Raw genomic sequence first — 14,408 nt, 5'->3', positions numbered from 1 at the left:
CAAACTCACACCACTTCATCCCTAGCTGCCCAACCCTGGACAGAGACTAAGAGGGCCAGCCTTATGGGAAAAAGGGGCTGGCCTTACCCCCTACAGAAGAATGAAAGCTCATATAGGTGCAGCAATTCTAGAGAGGGTCCATCTTCTGGGCGAAATGGGTGACTTCCTTCTTCCCCTCTCTCTACCCCAGCTTCTACCCTTGTTACTCTGGAGCATTCTGACTTCTTTTGCCCTCTTCTTCCCTTTGTGGCTATCCTCAATATTCACTTGAACCAAATTTTAATTGTATAGCATTGTTGGAGACCTATCAAGAATTACGTCAGCTTCCTGGAGTCCTGACCCACCCCCACCCCCTGAGAGGTTGTGTGGACTTTGGGGCAGAAGAGAAACAGCTCCCAGAGCTCCCAGAGCCACAGAACACCCTGTAGAAGGAATTCACGCTATGGTCCAAAACAGTTTCTCCTCAGCCGGCCCCTCCGCCCCCGCCATTCGGAGTCTTTCTTCTGCTGAACTAACGACTGGCGCTTGGGGAGTCTAATATCCACAGAGTCTTGGCCCTCAATTACCGTAATGGCTTATAATGAGATTTTGGCCAAGTAGCAGGTAGCAGGTTATTACTTCCTGCTCAGCGTGGGCAATGTCTACGCTGTTAATTCGTGTTGCCGAATGTGGCTCAGAGCTGGGCATCAAACTGTCAGAGCCAGATGTATTCTATTAGGTGCGAGGCTCACATTGGCCCATGGGCAATTTTTTTTCAATATGGAGGCATGTTAACTCACCACAGGGTGAATCCTGACGAATTCAAGCCAGCCAAATAAAAGGGGTAATATCCCAAGCCATCAAAGTAGTATGTTCCAGAGACAGATAACACCTGGTACCACCCACTGTCAGCAATGTCTCTCCAACCCAGGCCATTCCACTGATAGGTAAAAAGTGCACCCCTCTTAATATTGTTGGAGAAACTCTGGTGCCTTCATTAAGTTTTAATGAGCCTGACCCTAATGAAGGCCCTTATAATATGTTCTTCTACTGTTTACTTTGTCTTTATCTTGGGTTAAAAAAAAATGTATAAGAGGTTCATATTGCTCTTATAAACTGCTTTCTACTATTAATTCTTAACATATAGTTTCTTTCATTAGCATTAGCATATATATGAATTTTTATTTTTCCAAGGCAGTTTAGAGGATGGGAAGTTAAAGATCAGGAAATAATGAAAATATTTTGGCATTTGGCATTGAGATTTGCTAGTGCCCAAGAATTATATTGTGCTTTCTGCAACAACGTACTTTTTTTTTATATATATAATGCAAACTTCTTTCAGTTAGCTCATATATCAGCAGATTCCTTTTGTTTTCCTTTTGGAGAAAGCAATTTAGAGTGTCCTGGAATTAGGAAAGATTATAGTAATATCAGTACAGGAAAAGTTTGTTTGGATTCTAATGAAGGGCAGATGGAGGCTGGACTAATGGGCCCAAGAAGGAAGGTCTTTCCCCCAATCCTTGCAGAGTTTGAATTATGACAAACCCAGTTGTTACTAGGTCTGCTTAATTTTATTTGAGAGGTTCTTTTTTTGCAGCTTAAAGAATAAAAAAAGAAGAAAAAGCAACTTGTCTTTATTTTCGATGACTCTCTTGAGAAATCTTAGCCTGAAGAACTAGACAGAACTGTGGCTGTTTTCCCCCCTTTTGATGTAAGCTTTCTAATAGGAGCAGATCTGAAACCCAAAAAGCAAATTTGTGCTTGAGAGCAAAGCCAAAATTCCCATTCAAACTCTGCAGGAGGACCCCCACTGCTCCGATTTGTTCATTTAAGATTCTGTCCTTTTAGGGGAAAGCTAAAGACTTTCTGGGAAATTTTTTCTGCAAGTTTTTTTTTTTTCTATACTTCATAAATTATGGTTTCCGGGTTCAGTTCCAATCTACTTATCCAAAAAACTCTTTTCTTCTGTTAATATAGTCTACACATCACTAAAATTTAAACTTTTATGTTTTTTGTTTCTTATTACAGAGCTGGCACAACTATTATAATTATTAGTGTTATTAATTTTAGTTGCCTTTGGTCTTCAGACTGCTGTTTGGAGACAGTAACTGTGTCTACTAAAACCCAGTACACCAGGACCCCCAGTCAACTAGCTTTTCTGTCTCTGAATTTGAGCGATCTTAATTTTACGAGAATAAAAGCTAATGTCAAGGGTTTTATTTTTTAAAAAGGAAAAAAAGGAGCCCCCTCGTGTTGTCCTAGAACAGTGTTTCTTAAAGTGGGGTCCCCTAATCAGCAGCATCACTCTCACCTGGGAACTAGCAAAAATGCAAATTCTTGGCCCTGTCTCAGACCTGCTAATCAGAAACTCTGGGGATGGGGCTCAGCAATCTGTTTTATCAAGCCTTCCAGGTGATTCTGGTACAAGGGCAAGTCGCATCCTAGGATTCTTTCATTTATTCCACATAAAAAACAATCTATTGAGTACCTACATGTCCTGGGCCTCATGAAGCAAAGATGAAAAGTTGTCATCTCTGCCCTTTTGGAAGTCATATAGAAGGGAGATCCTAAGACCTTGAGGAATGTTCAATGAGCAGTCTTCCCACCCCAGCTAAGCTTCTAAACTGCATCATCCTCACTACAGATACTCAAAGAAATCCTCATTTGTGGTCACTGTGTTATACCTGGTAAGACAATGAAGCTGACTTTGGGTTTACATAGTGTTGATGTACGAGAGAAAACTCAGAAAGGTTTCTAGTTAGCCACGAGTTAATGAGATAATTTAATTAATTAACTGGAACCCAACATTCCCCTAGTGGCTAGTCAATCACATGACTGTTATATGAGGAAAGAAAGTGTACTGGAAGAAAGCGTGTGAGAGCTGTTTTATGCGTGCTTCGCTGACCACGTGAAAGGTCTCTCAGCTGAGATGGAAAGCCCCACCTGCACTCAGCGGGCCTTCCCCTAGTCTAGTAACACCGAGTCTTGTTTACGCCCTTCTCTGATTGAATCGACTCGTTGCTTTTAATCCTAAAAAATTCTAATTTAAAATGCCATGCCCTAGAATGTCATACCTTTATTGCTGTTTTAAAAATAATGGTAAGCTTGAAATCCCCGGAAACCCATGGGTACCTCATCTCTCCTAAAGGGAGGTGGTCATTTTCTGTCAGACCATGAAAATAAGCACTAGGCCATGAAAATAAGCACTAACCCATGTACCAGAGACGAATGATGGGTGCCAAATGGTGGTCGAAGAGAAGCTGGAATTATTATTTTATTTTTATTTGAGTTGCTTCTGCTTCTCCTTCCTTCCTTCTCTCTCTCTTTTTTTTTTTTTTAAGATTTTATATATTTGAAAGAGCCAGAGCACAGAGGGAGAGTGAGAAGGAGAAGCAGACTCTCTGGTAAGCAGAGAGCCCTAGTGCAGGACTCGATGTCAGGACCCTGAGATCGTGGCCTGAGCTGAAGGCAGACACTTAACTGACTGAGCCACCCAGGTGCCCTGCTGCCTCTCTTTTCTGATTAGTCTGGACCAGAAACTCTAAGAGGAAAGATGATAATTGGGTGGGTTTTGGGTAGCTATGATTTGTGTGGACAGAGTATACACACCTTTTGTATATTTTATTCATCCAGTTTTATTTTGTTTTATTTTTGAGTTTTCTACTTTTTGCGCTGTCACAATGATGGGTAATTCCATGCCATCGGGTGGCATATTTCCTTTTGGATTTCTGCAATGAAAATGATATTTTTTTAGGAAATGCAGGAATTTTTCTTTGTTTATTAGTTTGTATACTTCTTTACATTTATACAGGTGTTATCATTTATACAGGTGTTATGTAAACATCCCCAACCCCTGAGCCTCGAAGATGAATTAGAGCAACTGATGGCAAAGAAAATCAGTCTTTGAAATCAAGGCTAGAGGAATCCAAACGGCGGGTGTTTGGTTGCCCCATTCCCAGAAAGCCTTCAGTGTAGATTGAGCAAACGTGGCATATTGATCATTACAGAACCTATAATTGGTGACCAAAAGCACAGTGTGGCTTTAATGGCCCTTCCTGAATAGTTGCCATCTTTTTTTTTTTTTTTTCCCCAATAAAGCTGCTGTGTTTCCTAAATTCATGCTGCCCTCTAGTGGCAATGTTCTTGACTTCAGACGGGAGAGGGAAAAGATGCATGTGGACATGGTGGTGGAAGTGGTGGAGGTGATGAAGGGTGAACTTTTTCTTTCTTTTCTCTCTCCTGTCCGAAAGATTTCTGAGTTTTCTTCAGTAAAAAGAAAAAAAACACTGAGAAAGAAAAATGAAGCCATACCACTTGGCCACTGTCCACTTTGATTGACAGCTTGGTTTATGTGACATCCATCAGTGAGCAGCACGGAAGGGAACTTCATGAATCTGAACAGATTTGCATTCCATCTTGGCATGCACTTTGGAATCCAGCCCATCGGAAATCCATTAACCCCCACTTAGAATACAGAGCTGGGGAGTAGGGGGACATGCTCACACCAAATGGGCCTTGAAGGTTCAATTTCTCCCAATGGAAAAGTAGGTGAGAGTCAGCCTATGTCAGATTGATCTTTGCAGTGCTCCCCCATCTTAAAGGCAGTGTCCTATGATTCAGATACCTGGGCTAGACAGGTAGCATTGCATGGACGTCTGGTCTGGCACTGTGATCTTGGCGAAGCCTCTCTGAACCTCATTTTCTGCCATTATGAAACAAAAGACTTGACCTAAAACGAAAGTGTTTAAATTTTGTCTCAACGAGAGTTCTTCAGTAATGATTTTAAACAGAAGTATTCTATTCTGTGTTTAAGCCTGCTAGGAAGTATAGCAAAATAGAGTATTCTTATAAGACTGTATAAATAAATCATTGTTTGGAAAGTCAGAATAAAAACTTTCTGGCTTCATTTTAACTGGCACAAAAAATGTAACCTAAGAAAAAAAACCAAAATTTGGATTACTAAGATTTAGCAGGGGTTTTTTTGTTTTTGTTTTTTGCTTTTTTTAATGGAGGGATGTTGTTGGAACAAGGAAATCTTTACTATGGCATTGATCTCTGATGCGTATATGTTCCTATTTGGTTGAAATACAGCCTTTGTAGAGATAAGAGCCAATCATATTAATGATGTTTAAAAAAGAGCAGGTGAGCCCACCCTCACACTGGGATTCCTCCCTATCAGTCTCTGTCTACCTGAACAGCCCCCAGTACAACACAATTTAAAAAGCATTGACATCTGAGGAAAAGCGTGTTGACTGTTTCCTTTCCAGGCTTCACATAATGGAAACACCTGCTGCCAGATAACTTTTAATTCTGTCAGCCTAATATTTCCTCTATGTGGAAAGCACTTTGATGGCTAGGTCAGGTCTGGGCAGGGCCGCGGGTCTGCAACCTGGGGGCAGAGACCACGGGCTCCAAGTGGAACAGGGGAGCTGGTTACTGAGGGTCCACTCAAAGGTGTGGTTATTTCTTGGAGTTGGACCAGCTTTTACATTTCCCACTAGCAGGTTACGTGAGGGCAAAACCGGCCCTGCATTTTTCTCCTCCTTTTCTACCTCCTTCCCTTCTTCTAAAATGACAAGCCTCATTTCAGCTGCCCTGGGAGCCCAGAGCGCATTTTCCACAAGCTCTGGCTTGTCGCACATCAACCTGTCTGCCCAGTCACGTGACTGTTCGCAAGGCCTCCCCCAGGCTGGGAGGCCGGCGTCTCACCCTTGCATTCCTATCACCTTCAGTGCAGGTTTCTCCAAGATCCTTTCTCTGCTGACTGGTTTCCCTCCCTGGCTGTTTCTTCCTCAAACACAGGGGTGAGGCTTGACAAGGCCCAGCATTGGTGTAAGCAGGCTAAATGATCTGTTCTCTCTCAGTGCAAAGTTGAACTTCCCATTAGGTCTCCCTGAGGGGACTGAGGACTGTGCCCTCTTCTCAAAGAGGTAGGTGGCCTGGCATTGGGGTCAGCTTCCCTTCAGGATGTGGTTGCATCCAAACCCTTGGGTGCTGTGGCCCACTCTGTGTTTTGTTTTTTGTTTTTGTTTTTGTTTTAACCGGTGCTTGGTAGAAAGCAGCGTGTCATAGCCCCACCGTTCGCATTCCGTCCATCAGGCAGCCAGTATTGATCTTTGTCCTGCATACCCTTTGTGCTAAGAAATGAATAAAAACTATCATTTACTTTAACTTATAATAAGCATTGCCGGTAGAAAGAGCCAATCCAAAATAAAACGGACAGCAACTAAATCTGCACATAATGTAATTTACTATGGGCAAAAAAAAAAAAAAAAAAACTGACCAAGATTTATATCTTGTTGGTATATTGAAAACTATACAAATTCATGGGGAGAAATTAGCCTTTGTGGAAATAATGAAAACAAAATAAAATTGAAATGAATCAAAACGACACAGCATAAAGTGAGTTGACTAAACTTTAACAGAAGGCACAGGTCTTCCTGTCACAATTCAGATCTTTTTTTACTCAAATTTTACTCAAGGTAATGTGACTTTGTAAAAATTGATGACTCCGAGATTTAGAAGCTCTAACCGGTACACTTTGATATCAGGCAAAAGCTGAGAAATTTAGCCTGGTTGTAAAAATTACATGGAAAAGAATTGACTCCATTGAAAATAAACTCGATAAAATAGAAGTGAAATGTGAAACATAGAATATGGTTGAACTTTGCATTTAAAAATTAAGGAATTAAATTGGCTAAATGGAGTTTGCTCTGAATAGTTAATGCTTTCTCAAAGAAAAATTATCAGACTAGTCTCCATGTTTACATTCATAAGCATGAAGCCAAAGCATCCTTGGGGTCAAAATGGCAGAATTGAACTGTCGACCACAGCAGTATCTCAGGGGTAGTGTAGCAAGGCTGGCGGCTCCTACCCCTCGTGGGGTGGTGTTGTTTTGTATAATAAAGGAGAAGAGTTCCGGAGGGTGCTCATTTGAGAGACTAGGAGACATCCCTTGCCCAGCGCTGTTGGAGGTGTTCGCTGCAGTCGTCAGCAAGGACCTCGTGCCCCTGGCTGATGGCGGAGACAGCGGGAGCCCTTAGAGATGTTTTCGGGATTAGCCAGCATTGCACAACCATGGCAACAAATTCCAACCCAAGAAGCAGATTATAAACTGAGACACTTGCCTAAAACCACACTCAGCTAGTTTGGGAAGGAAGTCTCTCTCACTTTATTCCTTCTCTTCTCTACCCTGTCCCGGGGAGAGAGCCTTTCCCCTCTTCTTCTCAGCCTGAGGCTTCTCAGAGGAGCAGGCCGACGAAGGGAAAATCTGCATGGCATGGACGATGGACTCTGTCCTCCCTCCACAAAAACAGCTCCTAAGCAACCCCTTCCCTTAAGACCTTTTACAATCTCTCTTCTTTTCATTTTGCCTGGGTTTTTGAGTAGCTGACCCTGAAGGAGGGTGTTGTGCTAGGAGCCCGTAATGCTGCAGGCTCTGCTAAATCCGGTGTGATAGCCACAGCAGAGCTGATAGCACACCACCCAGGCTGACCTCGGGGTATCGCTCCAGCCTCTTCTCAAGATCATAAAACAGGGGTGTTTATTCCCTTCCAGCTCCCAGTTTACTCGCGGCCCACACGTAACAAAGACCGCCGAATGTGCTTTCTGGGGAATGTCCTTCCCCGTGTATGATGTTTACAGCTCTTAAGGCTGGATGATAACATTCACTTCACTTCTCTCTTTCAAGCCAGAGACTGTGATTGCTTTGTTTCTGTGGGAGGAGAGTGTTCAGCATAAAAACAACCCTGGTGTTTAGGAATTGAGACTGTTGCCTTCTGTTATTTTGCCCCCTTCTTTAATAAGGCAGATATTCAATCTGTATATATTTTTAAGATGTTTCAGACATGTAGTCTTCGCAGACGTTAAGGTATGAGTGTTCAGCAATTGAAATCCCTAACTTTGTGGATTCTGTTCAAATTGTGTATAGGGAATAATTTCAGTGGTATTTATCTATTCATCAAGTCTTTATTGAACACCTCCTCTGTACTGTTTCAGCCACTGGGCATTAGAAATTGGGGACAAGGGAGTATTGTAAAGGTGACATGTTCAAGGTATGTATAGTGTCACATGGAAGCATAGTTCTAGAACCTTCTGCAGTGAACCAGAAAGACTCTCCAGATGTCTGTCAGTAGACCCACTTCTTCACAATACTGTCATCACCTTTTTCCAGAGGCCATGAAGAGTCTAGTTCCTTCCTTTACTTGTGCAGATTGGAAAACAGGAGTTCCTTGAGAAGCCCTCTGTCCCTTGCCTGTTCCATAGTGCTGTCTACTTGCAAGCTCCTGTGATCAAAATCACTAGATCGAAAGTTTTTGTCATTCCACAGCAATAATTACATTTGTGATAAGAGCATTTAAAATGATGATTACCAAAACTAGTGTTCATAATGATGATAGCATTGATACTTTTTACTTCATTTTATAAATATGAATTTATTTGTCCAACCTGTACTCCATCATCAAATAAGTTTTTGTATTTGTATGTTTATGTGTGTCTAGATTATTATTGTTCCAGAAGGGAGATACAAATGGCCAGCCACTTTCTCTGATATTTAGAGTTGAGCTCTGCTGAATGTAAAGTTGATAAGTTAATGGGCTCATATCAAAGCTAACGGGTCATGGGCTAGTTTGCAGGAAGCACTTCCCAGCTCTGAGTGTGGAATACAGGCTACACAAAAGTTAGTGGAACTTCTTTCCTTGGGGATTTTGAGGTGCAGCAGAGCTCCTCTTCTATATATTATGGGAATGTGGGCTGGATGGGTTTCAAGGGCTAACTTTGTTGAAATCCAATTTTGATTAACTGACCGCTGGATTTGCCTTCTCCATCAGGCAGTATTGGATCTGACGTCCCTGTCTTCATGAGGGAAGCATTTGAAAACACTAAGTCACTTATTTCAGAGCTAGAAGGAACTTCCAAGATTATCTGGCCCCTCGCCTTCATTTTACAAATGGGGAATGCAGCCCAGTAAGAAAAAGGGACATGGACGTGGTCACATAACCATTAGGGGTAGAGCTGGATTTAAATACAGGTCTTCTCCCACCTCTTCTTAATAAATAGACATCAAAAATACAATTTGGAAGTGCAAGGCCGTTGGGGGGATCAGGGAGCCCAGGGGTCCTTGCTGGACTCTGCATGGGTGTGCAAGGCATTTCTACTCAGGACTCTCAGGGTCTTCCCTGGCAAAGTCTCTGGTACTGCCCTGCCATCACAGCCTTGCATCAAAAGAAAAGAGGCTGCTTCAAGCCCCTCAGGCAGCCCCAAGGTCATAACTTAACCTGCGTAATTAGAACATCCATTCCAGAGGGGGAAACATTTAAAAGATAAAGGACCTCTTTAAAACAGATTCTTCCCAATACATTTTTTTCATAATTATAGTTTTAAAAGCTTATAGTGATGGGAGAGCTGGCTACTTAAGAAAAATTAGGAGTCTCATTTGGCAGGAGAAGATTCCCCAGGGGACAGCACACTGTCATTTTTCAGGGCCCCTGAGAAGAAACCCCCACACAGACAGATACATGTCAGCCTGATGCATGGCTAGCCTGCTTCACTTATTATGGCCAAAGCCAGATATTTTAATTAAAAACACTACATATGCCATTAAATGTGTTGTTCCCCCTGCAGTCCCAAGACGTTATAGTTCGAGGAGATACAAACAAGTGAATGCCTTACAGATGTACACGGAAACCGCCGCCTACTGACTCACAACCAGCGGGTTCCCAAATCCCAGCCTCGGAGCGCCTCCCTGTCAAAATGTTCTTTGCAAGCAAACTGCTCCCTCTGTAATTTTCACAGTTTATGGCAGTTGCCATGACGGGAGAAGAGGGCCATGGGGAGGCAGGGGAGAGAGAAACACACTGCCACCTCACTTAATTTACAAGCAGATTCGATTATTTTACAGATAATCCTCATGATAAATAGAGTCCTATGGCCACACATGGGATTGTGGGTTCTTTTTCCCTTCCTTTCCTTGTTAAGTTTATTTATTTATTTATTTGAGAACCCTAAAGTCCCATGTGAGGGATAATCACCTCCCAACTGTGAGCTTGGGTAGGGTTCTCAACAGAGGCACCGCTTGCTTCATGTAAGCAATTGTAGGTGGTGTGAGTTCAAAAATTTCAGCCGTGTTTTACCTGTCACTAGCCAGGCCACCTTTCTCCCCAGGAGAGCACCAGCAGCTGGATTTCATTTTTGGCTGCCAGGCCGTCCCTGTGCCTTCCCGGAGCAGCCCACAGACGGAGGGCCTTCCCTGTAAGGATTTTATTCAAGATGACAGCTCCTCACACGTTGGCGCTCTGATCACCTCAAGTAGCCGAGATACCAGGGGGACGCATGCACTCTCCTGCAAAGTCCAAATTTAGATTGACCGAGGTTATCCTTAGGCCCCTTGACCCCAAGTGCTCCGACAGAACAGGGCTGCCAGGAACTTACAGCCGCAAGTTTTGTAATGACGTCTGGGGAGAAATGCTCTGCAGGAGCTGGCGGAGAAGACCCCAAGTGATAGGGAGTGATGTCAGCTTTCGTTAGAGCGGCAGACAGTGTTAGAATATCCTTGGCATAATATGGCACTGGTATCTCTGTCGGCATCTCTGTTTTCTGTCACCGCACACAATCCTGGGCCTGTCTGTAGCCCTGACAGTGTCTCTTCAGATCAGGTTATTGCCGGCACAGAGACTAGCTCTGCTCCCCACCACACAGCCCTTTGTTTGAAGTCTGCCCTTTTGTCATCAATGCACTTGATGCCTATTTAAATCTGACGGTGAGTGCGGTATCTGTTTTCCCGTCAAGAGATCATTGACAATATTAATACCTCATGTCCTTGCCTCATTCTCCAAGCTCTGACACCTCGCCAGTCTCCTGCATTCATCAAACAGCCCTGTCTCACCAGGACGTCTATAAACATTCTTGCTTCCAGGCCCAAAGGAACAGGGCAGGCCTTAAAAAGGACTTTCATCAGTGCCGACCAGAAAGAAGGCCTGGGGAACAGGGCTCAGAACACTTCACCTCCCTCCCTCCACATTCCAGCCCATGTTCCAGGAGCAGCCAGCTTGTTTCCAGGATGGCACTTGCCGTCCAGGTTGTTTCTAGGCAAGGTCTGGAGTTGACGGTTGCCAAGGAGAGAGGATAGAGTAAAGAAATTCAATCCCTGAACGCACTGGAGGGTTTACTGGAGAGAATGCACCCACTAGTGGGTGGGGTGTGTGTGTGTGTGTGTGTGTGTGTGTGCGCGTGTGCATGTCTGCCTTTCATTCTTTCACTCAAGAGAAAGACTGTGTTCTTTATGATATCTGACAGCCCTATCCATTTCTTTTTATAAAAATTCATGCTATCCTGGTGCTGTAGAAAGAAATTAACATCCCTTGGCCTCATCCTTCCAGATTCTTGAGGGTTTATTTGAGTCAATTATGTTCAAGGAGGCCCTTTGTAGATTTGCAGAAACATCTGAGACACCCGCACCCAGGCCTGTAGGGGATACTGTTCCTGGCGTGGAACCTGACCCGCCAGGCCTGACCATCAGGCCGGTTCCCAGCATCGGTAACAATGTTAGTACAGCCGCAGGTGCTACATAATGCTGGACAATAAAGGGAGCAGCTCAGTGCTGCCAACAGCCAAAGGAATAATTTTTAGCCCCAAGAAAGGTCTCAAGGAGGTCTTATCCAAGCTCGATGTTTCCAAGCGCCTAATTTCTGAAAAGCAGAAACTAGGGATTGGGGCCAAGGGGAAAGCATGTCTAAAGGGGAGGATTGGTCCGCAGTAACCTTGTTCATGGAAACGAGATAAACAGAAGTAATGAGAGCAAGCCCAAGACCAGCTTGAGACCATGAAACAATGTCGTCCTTTCCTTTTCTCCAACTCTCAAGAGATTCTGTGACCCCAGGAATTTCCAACTTTGTCCCAAGCCATCCAAACAGGCGAGCCTCTGCCCTGTCCTTAAAAGTTTCTAAGAGCCATTTTTAATCCTTCGTTAAGAATAATATTTAAAGTTCTGTAGTAGAGAATCATCTCTTGTAGAACCACCAAAATATTTACTTAGAACTTCTGCTATGAAGAACCTGGATAATTTCAAGTGCTAATTTACCCCAAATGAACAATAGATGGTGATTTTGGTTTCACACTAACAAACTGACAGAAAAAAATAATCATGCATATAGGCAGCTATTTTTACAAGTAGATTTGTGGCTCGCAAATTAATGTTTTATGGACATTTCTTTGCCTTTTTCTGGTTATGCACACTTCAGAGACTCAAGTACTTTTAGTAGTAAGACAACTCTGCGAAGCTGAATTTTAAGTTACTTTTACTAAGATTAGAAGAAAAAAAGCAATATGGCAAAAAGCAAACTGTAATTATAAATGTTTTCTTAGAGAAAAATTGACTTTCCCTTAATGATCATACAAAGCTTTCATAATAACTATGGCAGGTGATTTCTTATGGATATTTAGAATAAATATTAAATTGGTTAAAAGATTTGGACTCTATTCTAGAGGTATTTTTAATACTTAAACTCTCCTACAATCTCCTTGAATGGAACAAAAACTCTATGTGGAGCCACAAAATTATTTAAAATAAAATTAAAGATGAAAATCAATGGCATTCCAACCTGAGAATTCATTTCAGGCCCATAAGAAGATGTCCTTTTGGGTCTCTGGGTGGCTTGGTCAGTTAAACGTCCAACTCTTGATTTCAGCTCAGGTCTTGATCTCAGGGTCGTGGGTTCGAGCCTTGTGTTGGGTTCCACGCTGGGCATGGAGCCAATTTAAAAAAGGGGAAGAGGAAGCCCTTTAATGCTGGAAGCTCTTGTTAATTTCCATGTGGCATTTTGTCAACACCACTGCTATTCCTTGATCACCCAGATGTCTTTGATGCCTCCTGGGATTTGGAAGATTCTTCCCTGGAAGGTCATAATCTTGATTCATGATAAAGGTCTTGAAAAGAGTCATATTCTGGGAAGATTGTTTTATATCTTTTGCTTGGGTTGGACCCTTCTTGGAAGTCTTAATTTTCCATTTTTTGAAACTCTACTAAGTGAACCTAGACAGAGAGAGGCTTATGCTTTGAGTAAACTGGAGTACTTGGCCAAACTGGAGAAGTCTCTGAAAGGTAGAAGAGAATTCTTGCAGGAAACGTGTTATTCCTAAGAAGCCTGTGCTCTGGTGACATTTTAGTTGATCGTCAACTGTGAGGACAAGAAATTAGGGTCCTTGCCTCCTGGAGCTTCATCCATTTGCCGCCACCCACTGGACCAGGGACCATGTTGCATATCTTCTTTTCTGTGCCTGTGCCTCCTTGCTGTACTAATCGTGCCACCTCTAAAGATGTGTTTCCTTTTTTTTGCAGGTGTCCTGGGGAAGTGTCGCTATGTTTACTATGGGAAAAACTCGGAAGGCAACAGGTTTATTCGAGATGACCAGCTCTGATGGCAAGTTCTGTATGCTTTAGCCTGTGTCCTGAGAATAAAAGTAAAAGGGCAAGTAAAAATAAAGAAAAGCTGAAGGAAAAAAACAATGGCCCACATTGCATCTCTGTGAGAAGGCTATGACTTCAGCCTTTGGTACCTTCTGCTGACTTTGCCAGGCCTGTCAAAATCATCCTTCTGCCTTAGACCGAGTGGTCACATAGAGATTGACATGATTGCCCTTAAGCAGGTCTCATCCACTAGGGTGACAGACAGCGGCAGCGGAGCACCAGGGCTGACAGGAGGAACACCATGATAGATTGCCTGGCCCCTCCACTGCTCACAGGGGAGCAGAGGTCACACCTGGGGCCTCCTTGAGCATGCTCACTGGCCGTAGTCAAGTGAGAGAGACTGTGTCTTCAGCTTGTCTATAGAGTAGAGATCCCTCTGATACCATTGTGCTGTGCGTTTATTTTTAGTGGAATAGTCACAGTTTAGAGGAAGGCTACCTTCCCTTATTCACCTTAAATTTTAATCCCTTCTATTCTGTGTAGCTGCCCCCCCACCCCTGCAACATATACCATCCTTTAGCACCTTTCTTTGTTATAGGCAGTGCATTCTGGTGTGCAGTGTTTTAGAGAACGGAAGGTCTAAGTTCTCAGCCAGGTCATGCGTTTCTGGCTGGCTTTGTGTTGTTACACTTCCTGTATTGGAGTAAATCGCTTTCCCTAAATCCCTAACTACAAAAGCGTGGCCTCGATCTTGTTTTGTGTATTTCTAAATCCACTTCTTGCCCTGAGCAGTAGGCAACGTCGGGCATCTTTCCCAGCACCAAGCTCTGGTTGCACTGAGGACTCTGACTTATTTATGTATTCATTTATTTATTTTTAACCACACATGCGTCCAGCTATGCCTGTGGCCATATTTGTAGTTTGGAGCTGATTTGCTCCTTTGGGTGCTATTTAAAGATAGTGAGGTGATGAAAATAGAGTGACGGGTCTGGAAGTTAAGAAAGAAAGTGAGGACCACAGAAAA

General features: G+C 43.1%; 1 protein-coding gene across 1 annotated transcript in view; it reads left to right on the top strand.

Annotated features, from left to right (window-relative positions):
* Positions 1-13,483, top strand: part of LRMDA (leucine rich melanocyte differentiation associated) — a 1,004,984-nt gene extending 991,501 nt beyond the window's left edge. The window contains 1 exon segment of the mRNA XM_040624819.1: positions 13,316-13,483. Within this exon segment, the coding sequence (XP_040480753.1) occupies positions 13,316-13,395 (80 nt within the window). The 3' untranslated portion in view covers positions 13,396-13,483.
* Positions 13,484-14,408: the final 925 nt, after the last annotated feature.

This window comes from Ursus maritimus, unplaced genomic scaffold (genome assembly GCF_017311325.1).
Source record: "Ursus maritimus isolate PB19 unplaced genomic scaffold, ASM1731132v1 scaffold_7, whole genome shotgun sequence".
NCBI lineage: Eukaryota > Metazoa > Chordata > Mammalia > Carnivora > Ursidae > Ursus > Ursus maritimus.
Note: the sequence above shows the minus strand (reverse complement) of the source record. Positions and strands in the feature narration are given on the sequence as shown.